The 26760-nt window shown below is 39.6% G+C and overlaps 1 protein-coding gene across 3 annotated transcripts in view; it reads right to left on the bottom strand.

Moving 5' to 3' along the window:
- Positions 1-26760, bottom strand: part of LOC132893011 (DDB1- and CUL4-associated factor 1) — a 111273-nt gene that overhangs the window by 2904 nt on the left and 81609 nt on the right. For all 3 annotated transcript variants that reach the window (XM_060931700.1, XM_060931699.1, XM_060931701.1), the window contains 15 exons: positions 21581-21739; positions 18214-18393; positions 13839-14048; positions 13394-13563; positions 7846-7970; positions 6497-7568; positions 5654-5872; positions 5258-5456; positions 4983-5065; positions 4749-4833; positions 4282-4515; positions 4020-4113; positions 2102-2206; positions 1662-1735; positions 1446-1538 (listed from right to left, as the gene is read on the bottom strand). In XM_060931700.1, coding sequence (XP_060787683.1) covers positions 1446-1538; positions 1662-1735; positions 2102-2206; positions 4020-4113; positions 4282-4515; positions 4749-4833; positions 4983-5065; positions 5258-5456; positions 5654-5872; positions 6497-7568; positions 7846-7970; positions 13394-13563; positions 13839-14048; positions 18214-18393; positions 21581-21739 — 3102 coding nt within the window. The remainder of the gene's footprint in view (positions 1-1445; positions 1539-1661; positions 1736-2101; positions 2207-4019; positions 4114-4281; positions 4516-4748; positions 4834-4982; positions 5066-5257; positions 5457-5653; positions 5873-6496; positions 7569-7845; positions 7971-13393; positions 13564-13838; positions 14049-18213; positions 18394-21580; positions 21740-26760) is intronic.

Raw genomic sequence — 26760 nt, 5'->3', positions numbered from 1 at the left:
GTTTTGGTGGGCGGCCTTCTCTTGTCAGGTTTGTAGTGGTGCCATATTCTTTCCATTTTGCTATAATGAATTTAATGGTGCTCTGTGGGATATTCAAAGTTTGGGATATTTTTTCATAACCCAACCCTGATCTATACTTCTCCAAAACTTTGTTTCTAACCTGTTTGGAGGCTCCTTGGTTTTCATGTTGCTTGTTTAGTGGTGTTGCAGAGTCAGGGTCCTTCCAGAACAGGTTGATTTATACAGACATCATGCGACCGATCATGTGACACTGATTGCGCACAGGTGGATCTTAATCATGTGACTTATGAAGTGAATTGGTTGGACCAGCTCTTATTTAGGGGTTTCATACGAAAGGGGGTGAATACCTATGCACGCTCCAGATCTCTGTTTTTTCATCTTCATTGTTTGTGTCACAATAAAACAGTTTGCACCTTTAAAGTGGTAGGCATGTTGTGTAAATCAAATGGTGCTAACCTTCCAAAAATCCATTTTAATTCCAGCTTGTAATGCGACAAAACAGGACAAACACCAAAGGGGGGGGGGATAGTGTCTTACTTTTGCAAGACACTATCTCCTCTCTAAAAGCACCTGGCCCTTTGTATAGAGACAGAGCAGCTTGCAACTAGCAGGTGCAATACAGTACATATAAAAGGCCATTCGTGATGCTCTCACCACCTGCTCTTAGCCAATGCTGATACACACTCCAAATAGCATATACCCAAATTTCTATAATCTTAGAATACTGTCGCTTATGTATAAAACAATAAGCACATATATTAAGCATGTGTGACTCCCGTGAGGAGGAGATAGGGAAATATCAAAACTCAAGCATGCCCTAATGATACATCATTAAAGCCTTGTATCCTATATTCAATTTTCAAGACAATAATCAGCCCATGTACGATCGCTATGTATTCTTAATGTAATCACACATGTTGAATAAACCAATCATGTTAGGCTACAAAGCACCAGCCATATCAGCCGATATTTTCTTTGCTTTTAACTTCCTTTTCTCAGTAGTTTCTTCACAGTATGACTGCATCATTTACATCACGACCAGTCACAATACATTAATCCAGTGGTTCCAATTCCCATTGGGGCTGTGGCAAAAGACTACCGTTAATGTTCCTAGGTCGCCAGAGGACAGATTAATGTTTTGACTTTACCATTTTGCTCCCATTCCCACACGACACCATTATAGCAGAATAGCAATAATAATTTTTAAGAAAAAAAAAAAATCCCAACCACTGGTTTTTAGCATGTGAGAACAGGGTAAATGTAACCCAAGTATGTCGAGAGCAATATCAGGTAACTTCATTCATAAAAATGAAAATAGCATGTGCCATTTCAGCTTCAACTTCTACCCAAAATGTCTTAGTGTTGCCTACAATGTAAATAAAAATATTGCATAGCCTTGGAAAACTACACCAAGATTTGTTCACCTGATCCTCCTCATCCTCTTCTTCCTCAGCCAATCTCTGTCGGCCAACTTCATAAAGTCGACATACTGTGTCCATATTTATTGAGTCTTGATTCTGATGTGGAGAAATGCATTACAACACAAACCTTAGTATTACAACAAAACAAAGCACCCCCCCCCCCAAAAAAAAAAACCCTAATGTTTTCAGAAATCCACTAATAACAGCAGCACAACTTACTTCAATGACTGCCAGGTAACAGTCTTTTGTGTCTGTACACAGGTCAAAAATGTTCCTCTTCACATCAATGGTGGCTGACAGGGAAAACAAATTACAGTAAGAAAATGCATACCGATATTCTTAAATTACCAAAATCTCTATAATAGGATGTTTTAAATTACAGCCGTAAAACTCCAAATCTAAATGTGGGAAAGATACTGGATAACTGAATAATAAGAAATACCTCTGAAAAAAATTCCCTCTTCATTTACTGTGGTTTATAAACTTCAGTAAATATATGCTGATGCCATTTTGCCTTTAAATGATTACATATATAAATACTGAAATGACATATGAAGCCTAGTCCTAGTGCCTAGTACATTTAAAACTAATAAAAGTAACAGAGAAAATGGGAAGGAGAGGGCCAAGTGTTTATCCAGTAATGGGATAAAAGGCTGCACCTATCGGTTTGTAGTCAGTAGCATCAAAGGTCCTAAAGGAGGAACCAAAGGGACTCTTCATCTGCTGCTCCATCATTTCATCCTCATCATCAGCCTGAAGCATGGCTAAGAGATAGCATTTGGTCAGTAATATGACAAGACAACTAGCTTAATTCGTATTTAGAGAAAATAAATGAATATCTTGGCACTTAGCAAAGTGCCAATCAAGATTACTGTTTCAGAATTTTTTTTGGTCCCCGTCCCTTATTGTTATGGACACCAGTCTTTATACAGCGATGTTCTCATTTTAATTTAATTTTATTTTTTTTAAATTGATACATAAATACCCATAACTTCATGATCTTCCAGTTAAATGCTTTCTAGAACCAGACATGTCCCACCCCAGCAGCAGGTCTTGCTATAAGGAAGTAGCTTGTTAACAGTAAACATGGTCCATCAGTGTGTTTTTGGCTCTACATCTTCCTGCACACTATTCATTTTTCTAACCATCACTTGGTTGAAGAGCTCGAAGTTGTGGTTATGTGGCATGCACTTCTCAGAATCATTTTACCAACTTGGGGCTCTTCAATGCTGGAATACAGCACCGGTCAAAAGTTTGGACACAACTTATTCAATGGCTTTTCTTTAGTTTTATTGGTGATGGTGATTAATGATGGACCGTCGTTTCTCTTTACTTAACTGAGCGGTTCTTGACATAATATGGATTACTACAGTTGTCGAATAGGGCCATTTACTGTATTTTTATTATTATGTGCCATTTGATTATCTCGAACGTATTAAGAAGGCAATAAATTCCACTAATTAACATTTGACAAAGCGCACCTGTTAATTGAAAAGCACTGCAGGTGACTACATCATGAAGCTGGTTAAGATAATAGCTTTGCACACTTTTGGCATTAAGGTAAACAGTGGATACTTTGAAGAATCTAAAATATGAAAACATTTTGTTTAACACTGTTTGCCATATGATTCCATACATTATTGAATAGTTTTGATGTCTTCAATATTGTTCTACAATGTAGAAAACAGTCAAAATACAGAAAAAAAAAAACCTCAATGAGTAGGTGTGTCCAAACTTTTGACTGGTACTGCATGTTGCTTCGTCAGACACAGCAAAAACATGATTCCATCTTTATACACCATCAGGGCTCCTCCAGCAGCAAGTTAAAATTTGGAGAGAACCTTTCTTCCCTATTCTCTATATTTAGTTAGCTCACTAAAGGCCTCTGCATACTCTTGCGACAAGGCTTTCGCAGATAGCTTTTCGCAGACAGTTGTAATTTATCGTTGAGCGGGGGTGCGCGATGTTATTCACCGGCACAACGCAAGGGGGCGCAAAGTCGCTAGGAGTAGTTGGTGGGTGTGGTTCGTGGAGTGTTTATCCTCCGGTTACTATAATGACTAGAACTTTTTTTTTTTTATAAGGACTAGAACTAGAGTCGTATAGATGTACGCACTTCCTCAATCAACCGCTCTTCGTGCTGCTCCATCTTCGCTCGTGTTTTTAAAAATGCCGGTCGTGAAAACAAACCAAACCGGGAAAGTAGGGAAGTGGAAGTGCGTGTACAGCGGATGTAGACTGGACCAATCAGAGCCCTCTTGTCTGCGACGCTGTCTGCGAGGCTTCTGCGGTGGTCACAATTTTTGGGAGGTGCGCACAGAGTGTCTGCGAAGGTGGGGGGGCTACGCAGACACTGTCTGCGACGCTATCTGCGAGGACTGGGTTGTCAGCATAAATTGGCCTTAGGCCTAATGTCAGGTATGTTTAGATTTGGCAGTATGGTGCATTTCAAAAGCTATTGTGTCAAGTGTCACTTTGACTTCTTGTTTCAGAAGGAAACATGTCCACATACAGCATGAAATCGCAGCCAAGAAAACTTTAAAAAAAAAAAAAAAAAAAAAAAAAAAGTGTGTTTACCTCCATAAATGACTGTTCCATTGTTGTTGAACACAATTCTGCACTGATCTAGTGCTGGTACGGTGTGCAGCAAATGAAAAGTCCTTAAGTCCCACTGATCTTGTAGTTAAGGAATTGAACCTACATCTGTAAACTATAGGAAATACCTCAGCAAGAGTTAATGTCCAAAATGTGCAAATTGGAAATGTAATTACAATGCTCATAACTTCTCATTTGATATATAAAACGGTGTTGTAAAGTAGAACAAAAGCTGAAAGGACACAATCTCGGTGTTGACGATGACTTCAAGGCCGTTGGGGTGGAAAACACCACTAATATTCATGTTGAATTTATCAAACTTGTGGATGGCCTGTGCTGAACGCACATCCCACATAACCCCATCATTTAACACAAGGTCATCAGTCGGATTGAAGGTGGCGCAGTTCCGCTTGTAGTTGTTGGCCAAGTCAGGGTTGTTTAAGGTCAGGGTCTTCTGCCCAGTTTGAATGTCATAAATCTGTGTCATTGGGGGGAAAAAAAAAAAAGTGATGAAACAAAACAGAGCAAGGGAATAAAGAAACCTGGTTTTGAGCATTTAAATCATGGAGTACATGAATCTGCTTTGTATGTCTATTGTAGCTTCCAATAAGTAGACAAAAGACGATAGCTTCTTTTGGCCTTCTATTTCAAAGATTAACTCTCCAGATTTTCATTTTCGAAATTTGTATATGGAATATGTAATTTTCTTACATGGGCAATGTGTTCCTTTGTTCCTATTACTCTGTCCTGGGAGAGCTTACTGAATTCCACATAATGATCATCTAAAAAGGAATGCCTACAAAAAAGGAAAGAAAGAGGAGGGGAGAAAACAAAAACAAAACTCGCTGGCAAACATCAGTGATAACCAAAAAAAAAGTGTCTTGAGTGGTGTGGTTACAGATGGCATGTACAGCGAGTTTGTTTCGAGTTGTTTGTTCGACTCACTTCATTATGAAGACAGATTTCATTCCCCAGAGTGCAGACAGAGGATAACTCCATGAAGCAGATGTCAACAATAAAGACCCATCCTGCAAGAGAAAAATTCTTAACCATTTCTAGTACCAGTCAAAAGATTGGACACAAAGTTAAATATGTTAATTTAAAATTATATTCAATTTCTAACTTAACTTTCTTAATCAAATCATCCACTACAATAGTCTTTGGTTGCATGGCACAAAGGCACATTATCCAAGCAAACCTGACGGCATGTGTGCACATACCCTGGATGGCTCAAGGTGTGTGATGGCTGAACTATGGCAGCTGTAGCTGGCTTCCTCTTGTCCACTGAACACGTTGTAAAGCTTGAGCTGCCCAGTGCATGTGCCTAACATGAGGAAACGCTCCCGTGCTGAGAATGCACAACACATGAAACTGCTCTCATCTTCCTCTGCTTCCCTAAACACTGAGATTGGTCTGAACCTTAATAAACACATGCGCGTGCACACAAAAAAAAACAAAAAAACAAATCATTAAATTATTTACAAGTAGTATGCATGTTCTTAGTCACATTATAAAAACACTATACAAATACACAGACACTACACACCACATTCCTTGAAGTAATTGCCAGTAAAACTATTGTATGTAAAACATGCTTTAAAAGTTATTAAAAGTACCTGCTGAAAATGAGATGCCTGTCGAAACAGCCTCCATCCACCCCTCCATATTTTGGATAGGCAACTCTGCGTGTGTGACGTGCAGTAAAGTTTGTGGGCGCCTGGCACCTCTGCTTTGGCTCTGGACACTGGTGAGGCATGAAGAGACTGAATGGGGGGCACGTGGTGACCGGGTTCTTACAACGGGCGTGCTGCTCTCGCAGATACTCGGTTATAATACTACAAAAAGAATAATGTAAACACAAGACATGTCTCATGACTGAGTGCCTCGTGCTAAGAGTATATTTTTTTTTTAAAAAAAAACAACAAAAGAAAAACCCAAAATATTACACACACCACCACACAACCTGAAGAATCTTATGATAAGAGTTTTGATTTTGAACACTTTTTGGTCACTGCATGATTCCATACATAAGCCATTTGACAATTTTGTGCTCTTCATTAGTATTTTAATAGCAGGTAGGTAGGCTTGATATGATTTTAAGACTATACAAACAGTAGATGACAAACTCTTGTATTTGGTGGAAGCTGTTGGTGGATTTTCACAAACAATGCAATAACATCAAATTGCGTTATTTTTGTCAGCTTTAAAGAAATAAACCTCAATAGGTTTTCTGTTGGATACACACATCAAGACTTGCAAAGTGCCCATGCAGAGAATGATCAAATTTAAGCTGCAAGTATGCAACAGTTTAGCGTATTAGACTTAACTATTAGTGTACGTGTGATAAAGTCATCCTGTCTTGTCTATTACTACTCTTTTTATCAGGTTTTCATTACGCTTTTGAAAAAAAGAAAAAAAAATTAGCAAGTTGTTTATAATCAAAAAGTGTAGCACCAGACCTATCAAGAGCTGGAGGTGAAGGAAGATGGCGGTCCAACTGTTTCTTCATGGCTGGACTCTGGCTAAATGCGCCATGGTCTGATTTTTGTCTCAACACTCGTGGTTTCTTCAGTCCTGCGACACAGGTAGACGGCCGTTCCCTCGAGAATACGATTCGGCCAACAAGAGGAGAGCCAGTGCTGTGGTGAGATGATGCGGCTGGGGCTGGGGTTTGGGGCTGTGAGGTAGATGGGCGAGGCTGTACGTGAATAGATGGAGCTGGCACATGAGAGGCATGGCCTCCTAGCCGTGCTGCCACACCATTGGCGAGGCGTGGAGTCCGTGGGATGGCAGGTGGTGTGGGGGGCGTGGAGACAGTTTGTGAAAATGGTGCTACGCTGGTATGAGCATGAGAATGAGAATGGATGCCCATAGGCAGGTCAGCCTCTTTGGTTAGTATTGATGCGGTATTGGCAAGACCTTTCGACAACAGATGATTCCGAATAAGCAGAAGCAACTCCTTCTCAGGGAAAGTGATGCGCGTTTGCGCTACAACGTTGGCACGCTGCAACCGTGCTAGTGAAACATCCGTGCCAATTAGCAGCGGCTTTCCAGATACTTGCTCGATTAGCTCGGCAGCAAACTTGCAAAAACGTACATGGTCATTGCGTTTATCCTGAAGTACAGGCTCTTTCATTAACTGCTGGATCTGCCCACTGCTGAACAGCGGCAACTTGCTGATAATCTGTCGCACTGTGGTGCTTCGTGCTAAACCCACTAATGCTTTGCATGCTAATGCACGGATTTGGTCAGCATCCGTTATGGGCATTTTGATTGTGAGCAGCGAGAGCAAGACTTTGATGCCATTATTGGCCTGGACCACATTCCACATTTTGGCCAGGACACTTTCACTGGTGCGGTGACTTTGTGGAAGACGTCGTCGCGGTGCTCCCGAGATGAATTTGCCAATGCTGGAGATGCGCTTGTCAGGAGCGCATACGCAGTTAATCACCACCTGCAGAGCTGACTTCTGGATCTCGGCATCGTTCACAAACACCTCACCCTCGGCTACCACCAGGACGATGCTCATGCCTTAAATAGATTAGCAAGCAATTACAACCAATATAACTAAAACAAGTTTGCATAAAACAAAACTAATTCCAATTTGCTACTCGGGAATAAGCGCTGTTGAACATTTGTCTTCTATTCACCAAAATAAAATGACGACGACATTCCTTACGTCACCGAAATACTACATTAGAGAGAATAGGTAAAGTGATGGCAGTTCTATTAATCAATCTATAATTTTCAATGCCTACCTGGAACACGAAAAATATCACAATCTCCTCATTATTCAAAAATCCCTCACCTACTGTGGAGATGGTAGACCCGCCTTCATCCAGCACAGCCACGTTTTCAGCCAACAGGAGCTGCGTTTTTGGGATAACAGTCAGAATGCTGAGGATGTCCAGTGCATACCGCACTGTGTCACTCCTATAAAATAAAATATCTACATTTAAATTTGAAGACATAAAAGCAACAGTATTTGAGGAGAGATCCAAAAATCCTGAGACCGCTCCTACTGTGAACAAACAAAGCGCGGCATGGTCATACGCGCGCAGCAGGAGCAAACCGTAACTTTCACGAGTCAGTATACCGCATGACGTGACACTGTCAAACATGACCCGTGTTACACGCGTTTTTGTAGCAACATGCATGTGCGCATTCGCAATTTTACTATGGAACTCAAACTCAGAATAAGCAACAAAGCCATCCGAAATGCTTCAGCAAGCCTACGGCAATGAGCTGGGCGAGGCGTTTTGGGTGGCATTCACATTTCAAATGGGGCAGAACATTCCTGGAGGTTGAGGAGCGTTCAGACAATCCTAATGCACAATGTGCTCAATTTCTTGGACATTTTCAAGGGTTGTGCTCGTGAAGCATTTCAAAGGTCTCCATTGCGGACTTCCTGAGTCTGACAGCATTTGATGTTTGCGCTCTTCTCAAGTTTGAGGTCCATAGTAAAATCACAAATGCACGTGCGCACATCACAAAAACGTGTGTAACATAGATCCTGATTTGGACAGTGCAACGTCATGTGGCATACTGACTCTCAAAAAAAGTTCACTTCTGCTGCCTACGCATGACCATGAACTTTCTGATCACACCTCATTAATATTACACAGGATGAGCAAAAACTAGTAGGTCAGTTACTGAAACAATCAGCAGACACGACAATTTAATTAGTATTTAAACTGCCATTCAAAAATGTAATTAACTGATGTTATTACTTAATTATTTTAAATTAGGAAACAGTAGTAACTAATTACCAACCACAAAAGACACAGTCGGTAAAATGCTGAAATTCTGTAAAGCCAAAAATAGACTCCTTTATACTGACAGATAATATCCATACAAGACATGTTCATATTTGTACCTGTATCCTGTGTACAGATTTTATTTTAAAAGAAAAACAGTGTCCCTGGGTGCTGCCATTTTACTCTCTCAAATATCGCACTCGGACGACAAATCGTGACGTCACCTACGTGCTACGTGACTTACTGAGGCTATCGGAGCTCATGGACACGTCACTTCTAGATAGTTGTAAACAACCCTGTGTCAAGCACTTGGGTGTAAAAATAAGCCCTTCATTGATCATTTGATATGACCTGCTTTTGTTTGTTTTTATTCACTGAGAAAAGTAATCTTTTTAGACAGCAAGAATCATGTTGCTATGGCAACAGGATTGTTTACTAGTATGTATTAGAACTGCGCAAGCATTTTCTAGCCAAGTGAGATTGAAACTTCATAAAAGTGAAGCCTGATGATTTGCATATTTTGTGGCCAGTAAAAATCACAGTTACAGAAAATTTCTGATTAGACCTTTAGAATTAGAAGCCTTTGTCACATATACAGCGGGGAAAATAATTATTTGATCCCCTTCCGATTTTGTAAATTTGCCCAGTTACAAAGAAAGGAGGGGTCTAGAATTTTTATGGTACTTTTATTTTAGCAGATAGAGACAGAATATCAACAAAAAAGTCCAGAAAAAAAACATTATATAAAAAGGTCATAAATTCATTTGCATTTGATCGAATGAAAAGTATTTGATCCCCTACAAACCAGCAAGAATTCTGGCTCCTACAGACCAATTACTGTATGTGCCCATGAGGCACACAGATTAGTCTGTCACTTTAAGAAAAGTACTCCTAATTTCTACTTCTGGTTATAAAAGACACCCGTCAACAGAAATCAACCTCTTCCAACCTCTCCACCACCATGGGCAAGACCAAAGAACTTTCAAAGGACATCAGGGACAAGATTGTAGACCTGCACAAGGCTGGAATGGGCTACAAGACCATCAGCAAGAACCTTGGTGAGAAGGAGACAACTGTTGGTGCAATTATTAGAAAACAGAAGAAATACAAAATGACCATCAATCACCCTCGGTCTGGAGCTTCATGCAAGATCTTGCCTCGTGGGGTAAGGATGATCATGAGAAGGGTGAGGGATCAGCCCAGAACTACATGGGAGGAGCTTGTTAAAGATCTCAAGGCAGCCGGGACCATAGTCGCCAAGAAAGTCATTGGTAACATACTATGCCGTAATGGACTGAAATCCTGCAGTGTCTGCAAGGTCCCCCTGCTCAAGAAGGCACATGTACAGGCCTGTCTGAAGTTTATCAGTGAGCACCAAAATGATTCAGAGAAGGCTTGGGAAAAGGTGATGTGGTCAGATGAGACCAAAACGGAATGCTTTAGCATCAACCCAACTTGTGTTTGGAGGGAGAGAAATGCTGAATACAATCCCAAGAACACCATCCTCACCGTCAAGCACAGAGGTGGAAACATTATGCTTAGGGCTGTTTCTCTGCTAAGGGTACAGGACGACTTCACTGCATCAAGGGGCTGATGGACAGGGCCATGTACCGTAAGATCTTAGAAGAGAACCTCCTTCCCTCAGTCAGAGCACTGAAGATAGGTCATGGATGGGTCTTCCAGCATGACACCGACCCAAAACATACAGCCAAAGCAACAAAGGAGTGGCTCAAGAAGAAGCACATTAAGGTCATGGAGTGGCCTAGCCAGTCTCCAGACCTTAATCCGATAGAAAATTTGTGCAGGGAGCTGAAACTTCAAGCTGCCAAGCAACAGCCTTGAAACTTTCAGAATTTGGAGAGGATCTGTAAAGAGGAGTGGACCAAAATCCCTCCTGAGATGTGTGCAAACCTGGTGAGCAACTACAAGAAACTTCCAACTTCTGTGCTTGCCAACAAGGGTTTCTCCACCAAGTACTAAGTCACGTTTTGCTTGGGGACCAAATACTTATTTTCACTCAATCAAATATAAAAGGTTATAAATCCGTGTGTTTTTTCTGTACTTTGTTGATATTCTGTCTCTACCTGCTAAAATAAAAGTACCATAAAAATTAGACCGCTCATTTCTTTGTAACTGGGCAAACTTACAAAATCAGCAGGGGATCAAATAATTATTTCCCCCACTGTATATTACAGCACAGTGAAGTTTTTTTCTCTGTGTTTACATACTTGCCGACTCTATCAATTCACGTGGTAGTCTACCACTTTTGACAGGTGAATACGACTTACCGGTTTTAGTTCTAAAAACTACTGCTTTACCAAAAAAAAAATTTCAGCGAACACCGTTGGGTTTACTCTTCTGACCTCACTTCAGCTGTTTTTCAGCACAGAGGATATATGTGCGTGTTGGTGTGTGTCAAATGGTCACGTTAAGTAAAGCCAAGAGACAGTGGAATGGCACAATAATGATGTTGAATTTAAATTTTAATTGCACTATCGCACCATTCTATTGGTTCTCGTTATGGTTCTAACCAATCGGCAATGAGCTCACGTTACAACAAGCGGACTTGCTAACTTTAGTATTGCAATTGTCATGAACTGTTTATAACGTCGTCAACAAAACAGATTTCATGTTAAAACTATAATGGTTTTCCTGGTTTCCCATTTATACTTTGTGACTATATAGCACACAGTTATAGAAACAAGTTATTTATAAAATCACGCTATCACCTAAATGAGGATGGGTTCCCTTTTGAGTCTGGCTCCTCTCGAGGTTTCTTTCTCATGTTGCCTGAAGGAGTTTTTCCTTGCCACCATCACCACAGGCTTGCTCATTGGGGATAAATTAAACATGAGCTAATTTATCCCTCAAAGTCTTAAAGCTGCTTCACTGGGGCAGCACTTTGGTGTAGTGGTTAGCACTGTCGCCTCACAGCAAGAAGGTTCTGGGTTTGAGCCCAGCGGCCGATGGGGGCCTTTGTGAGAGTTTGCATGTTCTCCCGCTGTCTGTGTGGGTTTCCTCTGGGTGCTCCGGTTTCCCCCACAGTTCAAAAGACCTGCAGGTCTTGGGGAGGGGGTGTGAATTCACGATGACAAGATTCAAGACGACTTGGTCGTCAGATCATCCATGCATCAAAGCTCCAAAGGTGAGAAGCATGCATTTTGTGAAGTACAGCGGTTCAATTTCCCGATCAATTCTCTTCAAATATGGCACTCAGAATGCAGGAGAACGCACCATTCTGAGTGCCATATCACATCCCCCCCAAGCCAAAAAAAAAAAAAATTTCCTATGGAACATGCCCCTGGATACCCCTAGGAGGACATGATTGCGCTGTGCAATCTGATCTACTGCTTTTCATTCTCTGGGGGTTGGCAAGTATGCATTTAACCCATCTGAAGCAATGAAAACGTGCACACACACAGTGAGAAAGAAGTGACGCCCTGCAATCTTGTTTTTTTAAATTAGAAGCCTTTATTTGATGGCTCCGTGTCACAAAGATAAACGGCGTTCTAGGGTGCCGTTAACATCACGGATCGTGCGATCCGGTTTCAGTGCAAATGGTTGCGGCCAGGTAAGCCAATTTTTAGCAAGATCATAACTTTTAAATGTGGATAAATTGTATTTTTAATTTAAATATGCAGAGGGCACATCAGGGCACTTGCTGTGATCTGCGTTTAATTTTTGGGTTTTGTCTGAGTTCAAAAATGTTGCATTGGGAAAAAGCAAGGGGCCTCTGTATACTGTGTGTAAATATATGTTTTTGACACACATCTCTGCTTAAGTGCAATTCATCCATGCGTCAACTCCTTTCTCACTCAGTAAAACAAAGCTGAGCAGATATTAAAATCTTTTCTTGTAGCAATTATTTCATTTTGTCTCCTATTCTTATTAAATTATTTGGCAAACATCAAATGTATTGCGTCAAATATACTCCGTGTTCCAGCCAGTTTATTCTATCAAGGCGCCACACCCTGCCCTTCAGAGCTTACTCCCTGCCCTCAAATACCAATGCCATGCCCAAATTTATATGCGCCCTGCTCATTGTTTTCCAGAACTTTCCAAGTGCCCGTTATATACGATCTGTCACAGAAAGAAAGTGTGCCCTAACGAGTACTAAACAATGTTGCTGACTTCCGATGAAAGTAACGCATGTTGACCAAATCACAGCACACTATTACCACGGGTCAGTCATGCACTGTCGACCATTTTGTCTAATTCCAATAATGACTCCGTGAAGCAAGGTAAATGCAAGTCTAAAATGCAGACAAACATGAATGAGAAAAGAATTGGTTAAAGCTGCAAGGGGCTCAGATAACTAAGCATCTCTGTTTGCCAAAACATAAGAAGATCTAGAAGTTATAGGACCAACAGATTGACTCTAGATATAGATCAATAGAAAATCTAGTAACACCGAGGTTATGAACAGTGGATGAAAGTTTAATGACAGTGCCATTAATTACCAATTTAAAACTACTATTGGAAGAAGTGATTGGTTCCAAAGCAATCATAAGACCCGTTTTAAGTTTTAAAAACTTAGCATTCATCAACAGATTTAGGTCATGTTATCAGCGTTTCTAAATTCCCCATCGTTCATCTTACCTGCCGTAGTATGTTCTCCAGTCACAGGCAATGGAGATGAGCTGCAGTAGGAGCTGCACACAAGACAGTTTGTGGAAGACCTCGGCAGGTTCCCAGTACAAACGCACCGGCCCATGCTCAATGAGAAATTCCATCATTTCAACCACCTGATCATGAGTGTAGGAGCAAGGCTAAAAAACACACACACACACACACACACACACACACACACACACAAAAAAAAAAAAAAAAAACTATAGTATATTTACTATTATTTTGTAATTAAGGACACATGCTTTTGAGAATTTTAAATGAAGCCAATGGCTATGTGCACCTTATAAAAAGCATAAACCAGACACAGTAATGTATGTTTGTAGGTATGCATATAAAAATCAGGCAAAAGTTCCTGCATGTTAGAATATACCTTGTGAAAGGTCTACTGGTGTATAGTTACTGTAGACTATACCTTGTAGTAAGGCTGGGGATGGATCGGTGCTCCTCCTTCTGTGCGCTGCAGACTCTGTTTTACTTGTTCCACTTTAATAGCCAGGTGGGCTTCAAAGTACCGGCGCAGAGCCATGCACGTGTGTTTGGCTGTCTGCCTGCTGGAGAAGATCTCATCATCACTCAGCAGTGCCCCCTGATCCTCTGGATTCAAGATCTCCAGAGTACTTATCTGCATGCACACATGATAACTTTCCATAAGAACCACAACAAGAACAATATCATGCAAGTTTTCAAATACAACAACCCCAAATTACAGTATGGAAAATGCAAATAAAGAAAGCAGTGATGCCTAAATTTACTTTGACTTGTATTTCATTGCAGACAGTATGAACCCAAGATAATTTATGTTCTGTCTGGTCAACTTCATTTCATTTATTAAAATCAGAATTACTTTATTAATCCCCGGAGGGAAATTCAAATTTGCTACCAAGCTCCTGAATCAAAGTAGTAGTGAACATGTCTAAAAATAGAAGATAAAATCGTCTGAAAAAAAAGAATAAAAATAAATTTAAATAAAAAGTTCAATAACTTAAGTAAAAGCAAAATGAAGTGATTTTATATACATATACTGCACCCGAGTTAAGGATACAGTATACATGGTAAGACTGTACCACAGTTATACAGTGGCATTGTGCAGCTTGACTGCAACAGGTAGGAATGATTTCCTGTCTCTCTCAGTTGTGCAGCGTGGAAGAATCAGCTGTTTACTGAACATGCTCCTGTGGCTGATCAGCTCCTCATGTAGAGGGTGGGAAGGACAGTCTAAGATTGCTTTTATTTTGGACAGTGTCCTCTTCTCGAACACCACTGTCAGAGAGTCCAGTTCCACGCCTACGACATGGCCGGCCTTCCTGATGATCTTATTGAGCCTGTTAGTGTCCTTCACCTTCAAGCCGCTGCCCCAACAGACAACAGCGTACAGGATGGCGCTGGCCACCACAGACTCATAGAACATCCGCAGCATCGTTCGGCAGATGTTGAAGGACCTCAGCCGTCTCAGAAAATAGAGACGGCTCTGGCCCTTTTTGTATACAGTGCCCATGTTTTTGGACCAGTCCAGTTTATTATCCAAGTACACCCCCAGGTACTTGTATTCCTCCACCACGTCCACACTGACCCCTTGGATGTTAACAGGGTTCACCGGAGCCCTGATTCTCTTCAGATCAACCACCAGTTCTTTCATCTTTGTCACGCTGAGCTGTAGGTGGTTCTTCCTGCTCCACGTGACAAAGTTGTCGACCACCGTCCTGTACTCGCTCTCATCACCACTGCATCCATTCCTGCATTTCAGGCCTACGTGACATTCCAAAAAAGTTGGGATGGGCCAATTTAGGGCTAGTAACAAGGTAAACCAATTAAATAATGACGTGATTTGAAACAGGTGATGTCAACAGGCGATTGTAAATCATGATTTTGTACAAAATCAGTATCAGGAAAGGCTTAGTCTTTGAGAAGCAAAGATGGGCTGAGACTTTTCAGTCTGTCAACAAACGTGTAAGAAAAGTCATTGAAATGTTTAAAAACAACGTTCCTCAAAGACTGATAGGAAGGGATTCGGATATTTCACCCTCTACGGTGCAGAAAACGTTCAATGATTCAAGGAACCTGGAGGAATTTTGGTGCATAAAGGGCACAAGAAATTTCAACGTGTCAAGGGTGCAAGCCCAAGATTGCACGATCCCTCAAATGCAATGATCTCCATTCCCTCAGATGACACTGCATCAAGAACAGTCATTCATTGATGGCAGATATATTCACATGGGCTCAAGATTGCTTTGACAAACCTGTGTCAATCACTACAATATCGAGTTACATCTGCAAATGCCAGTTAAAACTTTACTGTGCAAAAAGAAGCCTTATATTAACTGTGCCCAGAAACGCTGTTGACTTCTCTGGAATGGACCATGACACAGTGGAAACATGTATTATGATCAGATGGAACAGTACTTCAGGTCTTTTCTAAGAAATGGACACCGTGTGCTCTGGACCAAAGACCAAAAAAAAAAAGACCATCCAGATTAGTACAAGCAACAAGTCCAAAAGCTAGGGTCCATCATGGTCTAGGGTTGTGTCAAGGGTACCTTATACTCAGGTGATGCCAGCATTAATGTAGAAAAAGTACACCGAAATTTTGGAGCAACATACTGTATATGCTGCCTTCAAGACAACATCTTTTCCAGGAATATTCAACAAGACAATGGGGGGGGGGGGGGGGGGGGGGGGGGGGCACACACATTCTGTCCATGTTACAAAGATATGGCTGTGGAAGAAGAGGGCGCCTGTCTCCTCTGTTCCCAATAGAGAATGTGTGGTGAATTTTGAAATGAAAAATATGACAATGAGGAGCTTGTATTCTTGTACACCGCCAGACCTGTTTGCAGGTAGAATGGAACAAAATAACAATACATCACTTGCTGTCTTCAGTTCCTAAACATCTATTAAATGTTGTGAGGAGGAATGGCAACATGACAAAATGGTAAATGCTTTACTGTCAACTTTTTTTGAAATGTGATGCAAGAATCAAGATTGAAAGTGTTTATTTTTTTGGGGAAAAAAAAAAAATCATGATACAAGTGCCATTTTATCCAAGTGCCATAAAACAACTCAACTCTGAGTTGAAGTATGTGCAATATATTCTGGATTGTGCGATACACTCGCTCATCTATTTATTAACTTATTTTATGTCGATATCTGCTGTTTTATATTTTATATTAGCCTTTTTTAAAATATAAAATGGTGTGCTGTTTTTATATTACACTTATTTTTCTATTGGATGTACCACTTGGGGAGTTGCACTGAAATTTCATTGTACAGTTGTGCAATGACAAGAAAAGGCATTCTATTCTATAGAACATCAAATAATGTGCTGTTGTATTGTTTTGAGTGGAATACAGGTCAAAGATTATTTACAAATCATTGTTTCAAGTTTTAATTTCAACATATCCCAACTTTTTATTTATTTATTTTTTAATTTGGGGTTGCATGACAATCAACGTGTTCCATTCAGGCAGTGATTTGAAAACACTTTCACAGCAGGGATGCAACATGCTTAGGCTGTTGAACAATAAGACTATGACTGTGCTCAGAATGGTCCCGATTAACTATTCCCTACACTGGAAATTTGAGAGACTGTTCCCTATAATAGTGTTACACATAGTCCTATGCATGCATATATATATATATATATATATATATATATATATATATATATATATATATATATATATATATATATATTTTTTTTTTTAAAGACATGGCACAGTATATCTACCTCCATGTTTGCACATTGTTTGCCTATCCTTTTTTTAATGTTATCTTCATTTTTCACTCTACCTTTATATTTTGCATTCCATATGCACTTTATATTTCATATATATATATATATATATATATATATATATATATATATAATTTTATTTTGGTAAGCGTAGTTTGGTCGGGCAGTTGCAAAATAAGAATTTCATTACCCAATAATAAACCGCTGTGTCTGTTATTGTGTATATGACAAATAAATAAATAAATCTTGAAGTGATGGAACTAAAACAATTTCATATACTACGTTACCATGGTCTGTTCATCACTCTACTCATAATCTATCACATATACGTTAGTTAACTTGATATCTACACAATTATAGGTCCTTTACAAACCTAAGGGCAATAAAGTAACCATGCTAACAATAAATCAAATATGTGACTATGAAAATCTCATCTCTAGCAGCTTTATCCTGTTCTACAGGGTCGCAGGCAAGCTGGAGCCTATCCCAGCTGACTCCGGGCGAAAGGCGGGGTACACCCTGGACAAGTCGCCAGGTTATCACAGGGCTGACACATAGACACAGACAACCATTCACACTCACATTCACACCTACGGTCAATTTAGAGTCACCAGTTAACCTAACCTGCATGTCTTTGGACTGTGGGGGAAACCGGAGCACCCGGAGGAAACCCACGCGGACACGGGGAGAACATGCAAACTCCGCACAGAAAGGCCCTCGCCGGCCACAGGGCTCGAACCAGGACCTTCTTGCTGTGAGGCGACAGTGGTAACCACTACACCACCATGCCGCCCTCTGTTCATTATACTTGTTTAAAAAAAAAAAAGGCAGAAAGCTGAGAGGGTGTCGCATTCTTAGCTCAATATTTTCCTCAATGAGGAAACCAAAGAACACGGCACATTAGGGGTATTTTGTAGCCACTAGGTTACGCTGGATCACCAGATATTCTCCACTGTATTTTCAGACAATGGCAGACCCTGAAAAGCAAGAGCTATAAAAGTGAATAGGGACAGCTTATTTTCTGGTTCAACCAACCACTTTGTGTTTGTATACATACCAGGTTGACAAGGCGTCTCAGGCCATCCTGGTTGTCAAAGAGCTCAAGCACAGCTCGGAATGAGAAACAAATGGAGAAGAACATGGTGGCATGACAGCAGCCAGAAGCATGAGAACACTCCAACAGCCACAGAGTGTAACTCACCACCTCTGCTAAAAGCGAGTGGGGTAGCATACACACCTGCAAGAGTAATTATGACCACAGTAAATTAATCAGTTTATGCAAAAAATTACAGACTATGACCAAGTCTTTCTATGTAGGTAACGTCCAGATTTTGTATAATTTCTTCACAGAGTTAAATACATGATAATTAAGGTCATTCCAAAAGGATTAATCAAATTATATTAAAGCTCAAAGTGCAAAAATCAGACTGTAAACATAAAGTGATGCAAATAAAAACAAGTACAACAATACAAATAAGAACTGAAATTAAATTTAGTTTAAAAAAGACAAAGAAGTAGGGACGATCATGGAAAGTGGACACAGGGTTCCCACTCCAACATCAAGTTCTCTGTCTTTTCCTGAACTTTCCACTGACTAAAATACTGAATTTCTATGACCTGGAACTGAAAAACAAGCCACCTTTATGCTGAGCAGACAAAAACCAGTCACGATATTTTAAACCCATCAAGTTATGAGATTTATTTAGTACAACCCCGATTCCAAAAAAGTTGGGACAAAGTGCAAATTGTAAATAAAAACGGAATGCAATAATTTACAAATCTCAAAAACTGATATTGTATTCACAATAGAACATAGACAACATATCAAATGTCGAAAGTGAGACATTTTGAAATTTCATGACAGCAACACATCTCAAAAAAGTTGGGACAGGGGCAATAAGAGGCTGGAAAAATTAAAGGTACAAAAAATGAACAGTTGGAGGACCAAACTGCAACTCATTAGGTCAATTGGCAATAGGTCATTAACATGACTGGGTATAAAAAGAGCATCTGGGAGTGGCAGCGGCTCTCAGAAGTAAAGATGGGAAGAGGATCACCAATCCCCCTAATTCTGCGCCGACAAATAGTGGAGCAATATCAGAAAGGAGTTCGACAGTGTAAAATTGCAAAGAGTTTGAACATATCATCATCTACAGTGCATATCATCAAAAGATTCAGAGAATCTGGAAGAATCTCTGTGCATAAGGGTCAAGGCCGGAAAACCATACTGGGTGCCCGTGATCTTCAAGCCCTTAGATGGCACTGCATCACATACAGGCATGCTTCTGTATTGGAAATCACAAAATGGGCTCAGGAATATTTCCAGAGAACATTATCTGTGAACACAATTCACCGTGCCATCCGCCGTTGCCAGCTAAAACTCTATACTTCAAAGATGAAGCCGTATCTAAACATGATCCAGAAGCGCAGACGTCTTCTCTGGGCCAAGGCTCATTTAAAATGGACTGCGGCAAAGTGGAAAACTGTTCTGTGGTCAGACAAATCAAAATTTGAAGTTCTTTATGGAAATCAGGGACGCCGTGTCATTTGGACTAAAGAGGAGAAGGACGACCCAAGTTGTTATCAGTGCTCAGTTCAGAAGCCTGCATCTCTGATGGTATGGGGTTGCATTAGTGCGTGTGGCATGGGCAGCTTACACATCTGGAAAGACACCATCAATGCTGAAAGGTATATCCAGGTTCTAGAGCAACATATGCTCCCATCCAGACGACGTTTCTTTCAGGGAAGACCTTGGATTTTCCAACATGACAATGCCAAACCACATACTGCATCAATTACAGCATCATGGCTGTGTAGAAGAAGGGTCCGGGTACTGAACTGGCCAGCCTGCAGTCCAGATCTTTCAACCATAGAAAACATTTGGCGCATCATAAAATGGAAGATACGACAAAAAAGACCTAAGACAGTTGAGCAACTAGAATCCTACATTAGACAAGAATGGGTTAACATTCCTATCCCTAAACTTGAGCAACTTGTCTCCTCAGTCCCCAGACGTTTACAGACTGTTGTAAAGAGAAAAGGGGATGTCTCACAGTGGGGAAACATGGCCTTGTCCCAACTTTTTTGAGATATGTTGTTGTCATGAAATTTAAAATCACCTAATTTTTCTCTTTAAATGATACATTTTCTCAGTTTAAACATTTGGTATGTCATCTATGTTCTATTCTGAATAAAATATGGAATTTTGAAACTTCCACATCATTGCATTCCGTTTTTATTTACAATTTGTACTTTGTCCCAACTTTTTTGGAATTGGGGTTGTAATTCACAGATGTTTTCAGTACATAAATAAATATTTTTCTCTTTTTTCACTGCTTAAATCTACTGAAATACTGCATGGAAAATACTGCCATTTTGCCAAAATGATAAAGAAAATTTAAACACACAAATTTCCTTGATATTCCATAACTTGACCCAAATCCCTCAACTTTCCATGTCCGGAAAAGACTTTTTAAAATTCCACAATATTCCAGAAATTCCATGACCCATGGGAACCCTGTCAAAGCTTATAACCTATAATATCAATTGAGCAATAGATATTCAAATTGTTCAGAACAATTTGAATATCTATTGCTTAATTGGTATTATAGGTTATAAGCTTTGACTATTACCCCTTTTCCACCAAATCAGTTCCAGGGCTGGTTCGGGGCCAGTGCTTAGTTTGGAACCGGGTTTTCTGTTTCCACTGACAAAGAACTGGCTCTGGGCCAGAAAAACCGGTTCCAGGGTTGCTGGGCCAGAGGAAAGAACTGCTTACGTCAGCCGGGGGGGGGGGGGGTGTGTGTGTGTGTGTGTGTGTGTGTGTGTGTGTGTGTGTGTTAAGACCAACAATAATAGCAAGACCACGAGAGGGCGCCATTTTTAAATAAGCGACGAGATATCATGGATGCAGTAAAGCAGCAGTCATCCATTATTATTGTTGTTGTTGCTGCTGCTTCTTCTCCGTGTTGTTGTTGCTTCTATGTTCGCGCCAAGGTTTATGCAAACGCAGCGACGTAACTGACGTATACAGTGACATAATGACGTGGCTCCCCTTAGCACCCTGAGCTATGGAAAAGCAAACTGGTTCTCAGCTGGTTCGCAAGTTGAACGAGTTGTGAACCAGCACCAGCACTGGCCCTGAACCAGCCCTGGAACTGATTTGGTGGAAAAGGGGTATATGTGTCACATCCACTTAATGAACTGCAGCATTTCACTAAAAATGACAGAAGCAGCAGAAGAGCAGCTTTCGCTATCGTGGAACTGGAGAAAGCTACTTATGTAGCAAGTACTGTTAACACCAATACGGCTGAACAAGTGGCTTCACTCCTTCCAGCGGGTAAGCAATTAAAAATGACGACAGCCTTTATGGTCACATAGTACACAGCAGTGAAATACTTTGTCTCTGACAAAATGTCATTTACCCTCTCCATAGCATCTTGATTATAGGCAAGGTAATAGAGACACAGAGAGACTCCTGTAGCAGCCATGGATGGCCTTGGGATTTCCAGAAGCTTCTGTACTCCACCATGAGCCACAAATTCTGCTGCAAACTTCTTATGCAGCAGAAGAGAAGCCAGATACTGCAACAGAGGAAAAGATTGCATACCAAGTTAACAAAAAAAAAGTTTCCCTAAACACTAGATTTAAATATTATATATACATACACAACATATATGTGCTTGAAAGTTTGTGAACCCTTTAGAATTTATATTTCTGCATAAATATGACCTAAAACATCATCAGATTTTCACACAAGTCCTAAAAGTAGATAAAGAGAACCCAGTTAAACAAATGAGACAAAAATATTATACTTGGTCATTTATTTATTGAGGAACCTTATCCAATATTACATATCTGTGAGTGGCAAAAGTATGTGAACCTCTAGGATTAGCAGTTAATTTGAAGGTGAAATTAGAGTCAGGTGTTTTCAATCAATGGGATGACAACCAGGTGTGAGTGGGCACCCTGTTTTATTTAAAGAACAGGGATCTATCAAAGTCTGATCTTCACAACACATGTTTGTGGAAGTGCATCATGGCACGAACAAAGGAGATTTCTGAGGACCTCAGAAAAAGTGTTGTTGGTGCTCATCAGGCTGGAAAAGGTTACAAAACCATCTCTAAAGAGTTTGGACTCCACCAATCCACAGTCAGACAGATTGTGTACAAATGGAGGAAATTCAAGACCATTGTTACCCTCCCCAGGAGTGGTCGACCAACAAAGATTACTCCAAGAGCAAGGTGTGTAATAGTCAGCGAGGTCACAAAGGACCCCAGGGTAACTTCTAAGCAACTGAAGGCCTCTCTCACATTGGCTAATGTTAATGTTCATGAGTCCACCATCAGGAGAACACTGAACAACAAATGGTGTGCATAGCAGGGTTGCAAGGAGAAAGCCACTGCTCTCCAAAAAGAACATTGCTGCTTGTCTGCAGTTTGCTAAAGATCACGTGGACAAGACAGAAGGCTATTGGAAAAATGTTTTGTGGATAGATGAGACCAAAATAGAACTTTCTGGTTTAAATGAGAGGTGTTATGTTTGGAGAAAGGAAAACACTACATTCCAGCATCAGAACCTTATCCTATCTGTGAAACATGGTGGTGGTAGTGTCATGGTTTGGGCCTGTTTTGCTGCATCTGGGCCAGGATGGCTTGGCATCATCGATGGAACAATGAATTCTGAATTATACCAGCGAATTCTAAAGGAAAATGTCAGGACAGCTGTCCATGAACTGAATCTCAAGAGAAGGTGGGTCATGCAGCAAGACAACAACCCTAAGCACACAAGTTGCTCTACCAAAGAATGGTTAAAGAAGAATAAATGTTTTGGGATGGCCAAGTCAAAGTCCTGACCTTAATCCAATCGAAATGTTGTGGAAGGACCTGAAGCGAGCAGTTCATATGAGGAAACCCACCAACATCCCAGAGTTGAAGCTGTTCTGTACAGAGGAATGGGCTAAAATTCCTCCAAGCCGGTGTGGAGGACTGATCAACAGTTATCAGAAACGTTTAATTGCAGTCACACCAGATACTGAAAGCAAAGGTTCACATACATGTGAGTGGCAAAAGTATGTAGTATTGGATCATTTTCCTCAATAAATAAGTGTAATATTTTTGTCTCATTTGTTTAACTGGGTTCTCTTTATCTACTTTTAGGACTTGTGTGAAAATCTAATGTTTTAGGTCATATTTATGCAGAAATATAAAAATTTCTAAAGGGTTCACAAACTTTCAAGCACCTGTGTGTGTGTGTGTGTGTGTGTGTGTGTGTGTGTGTGTGTGTGTGTGTGTATTTTATGGGTCCGTCTCAGAAACTGGTCTCTCATTTGGGATATTATGGTCAAAAAAGAAATTATCTAATTTTACTTTTTTTTTTTTTTTGCATTTACTTAACACTCAAGGTTTCTTTTGTCATGTTTAATAAGGATAAAGATAGCATCTTGCTTTATCTGGCCTCGTGTAACATGGAAACATGTATGCATTTAAAAACCCTCTTTAATAACCAAGGAATATCTTTTTCTGTACATATATTTGTTTCTTTAAATGCAATTATTGGACAGAAAAAAAAACATTATTTTTAAATTTTACTCCTTAGTTTCGAATGTTCATCAGTTATCATACATTTTATTAAACTTTTGTTGTGCCTGCAGGATGTCATGCAGATACACCCCTTATTTTGTACTAAATTATCAATTAGCATAATAGTAATACACAGACAAAAGTTTGAAACTGTCACACAATATCCCATTGATTTATTCAATTATTTGCTTTTTTCATCACTAACGTAACATGGAAACGTTTCTTTACTAGTTTCTTTTTACAGTGAAGATATCATTACTTATCACATCTGAACAAGTCGCATATTTACACACTGCATTGAAATGTAATCATTCTCACAACTTAAAGTTAAATTATATTTTGATTACAATTCAAAGTTTTTGTAAAATTGAATTACATGTAAAATAACTACATCGTGAAGAATTAAAGCCCCTCCATCACAGATGAGTGAAAATACTGAAAATTTCCTCTTTGATTGCTTGGGTTAAAAATGCCAAGTTATGATGACTGAATTGATTATTCACTTAAAATATATGATACATTTTGGGTATTTAATATGGCGAAATAGGGCTGTTTGCTTACAAAATGACAGTGAAGTATAAGCAGCATCAATGATACTGTTAAAAATGACCCTTTCAATAATGCATACCGTCAAAACGATGCATTTTTTCATCCTGATCAATTACATACAACAGGGATGAGAGTCTTTATCTTCTCATCCTGATGAAAAAAGCAGAAAATCTGTAAAAAGTCCTGAGGGCACCAAAGGCGCCTGAAGTAATAAGGGGGGTCCGGGGGGACCCTCCGGGAAATTTCTCTCAAAATGAGACCTCACTCACCTTATTTCCTGCAATCTGAGCTGTAGTTAATTAAAAACACCTGATGCCTATTTTCATACTTATTGAAATAAAAACACTATTATATAGAACAATATATAACAGTATTGCATTAATTCAAAGTAATATCTACATTTTATGGGGACTGGTTATATTACTCAGTCAACATCGCTTGTTTTTCTAAAACATCTCCATTAAAATTCAGTTATTTACAGTTCCATTAATAATTCAAATTTTCATATATTCAATATATTGAATTAAATAAAAAAAAATAAATCATATCTTATGGAGACTGGCCTTTTCCTAATGTCCACATTACTTTATGATTTCTTCACAATGTCTATTTAAACTTTTAAGTTATACAGTTATCAACACTGTCAGCTATAATTCAAATTATCATATATGCAATGTTAATATATTAAATCAAACAAATGCATATTTTATGGGGGACTGTCTTCATCTTATTGTCCACATCACTTGTATGTTTTCTTCAAAAGGAAAATGTTTATTTACACTTTTTACAGTTAAAAGTTAGTTATTTATAGTTCCCAGTTATTTTTGAAACAAATTTTCATTTCATCATTTAGACGACTTCAGCTTCTTGGCCAAAGCCAAAAGCTCATCAGTCCTCTCTTTTTTCCTTTTTCTTTCATTAGCCAGGTCCTCCTGTGTTTTTACATGCTCTAACCTAGCTCTCTTCTGCTCTCTCTCACACTCCTCTTGCTTTCCTAAACTTTTTTTCTACCAGCATCAATTCCACGTACCTTTGCTTCATCTCGCTTGTCAATAGTATTCAGCATCTTGAGAAAACATGCCGATTAGAGGAACGTATTTTTGATATGCAGCTCATAAACATGTGTAAGTTTCGATAAAAGAAAACTGATGTGGGTATCTTTGTAAAAACTGTTTTGATTGGCTATTATGGTCTCGACATCAATGTTTTGACCAATAACAATGTAGATAACACGAATTTTACATCACATTCAACGAGACTAAAGATGGCGATTACAAATAATGTGTAAACATCGTTGGAGTTAATCAAGTTTGAACAGCATGAAGGAACATACCCCAACCCTCCTCAATTAATAAAAAAAACCAAACAAACAAAAAAAAAAACATCAACGGATTTGGCATAATATAAAAAGGTCGTTTTTTTACTCAGAAAAAGCGGAAATCCGCCGAAAAGCGGAAAACACTCATCCCTGATACAAAGAACTACTGAGATATAGAATAAATGTGATTTTTCCTTGATATGAAATTTCAAATCAATTTCGCCTATAACCTGTGAAAGAGGGGCTTTAAATACAAGGAGGCAGTGATGGGAACAACAGGTAAGTCAGCACTGGCTGGAACAGATCTACTCGTGTAACAAAGACCGCAAATGGAAGCAGGATCAACTAACCGTTGGAGTGGAAAATTCCATTCTACACATGCAAATTGTTAATGTGTGTCCTTCCACGCACACAAAACACGCTACGGTAAAAAATAGCCCACAACTCATTTTATAGCTCAGAAATTCATACAAGACCAGCTACCATCGTAACATTCTGTAAGAAACATTCTATACCTAGCTTTCATTTTAAAAAACAATCGCAGATTTATAACTACATTTTTGCAGTTAGGTCCATATATATTTGGATACCGACATTTTTTTTTTTTACCTGTTTACTGAAACGTATTCAAGTTATAGTTATATAATAGACATGGACATAAAGTCCAGACTTTCAGCTTTCATTTGAGGGTATCCACATTAATATTGGATGAAGGGTCTAGGAGCTTCAGCTCCTTAACATGTGCCACCTTGTTTTTAAAGGGACCAAAAGTAATTGGACAGTTGACTCAAAGGCTATTTCATGGGCAATTCCTTCGTTATGTCATTCTCAATTAAGCAGATAAAAGGCCTGGAGTTGATTTGAGGTGTGGTGCTTGCATTTGGAAGATTTTGCTGTGAAGAAAACATGCGGTCAAATGAGCTCTCCATGCAGGTGAAACAAGCCATCCTTAAGCTGCGAAAACAGAAAAAAACCATCCGAGAAATTGCTACAATATTAGGAGTGGCAAAATCTACAATTTGGTACATCCTGAGAAAGAAAGAAAGCACTGGTGAACTCATCAATGCAAAAAGACCTGGACGCCCACAGAAGACAACAGTGGTGGATGATCACAGAATAATTTCCATGGTGAAGAGAAACTCCTTCACAACAGCCA

Source organism: Neoarius graeffei, chromosome 10 (assembly GCF_027579695.1).
Source record: "Neoarius graeffei isolate fNeoGra1 chromosome 10, fNeoGra1.pri, whole genome shotgun sequence".
NCBI lineage: Eukaryota > Metazoa > Chordata > Actinopteri > Siluriformes > Ariidae > Neoarius > Neoarius graeffei.
Note: the sequence above shows the minus strand (reverse complement) of the source record. Positions and strands in the feature narration are given on the sequence as shown.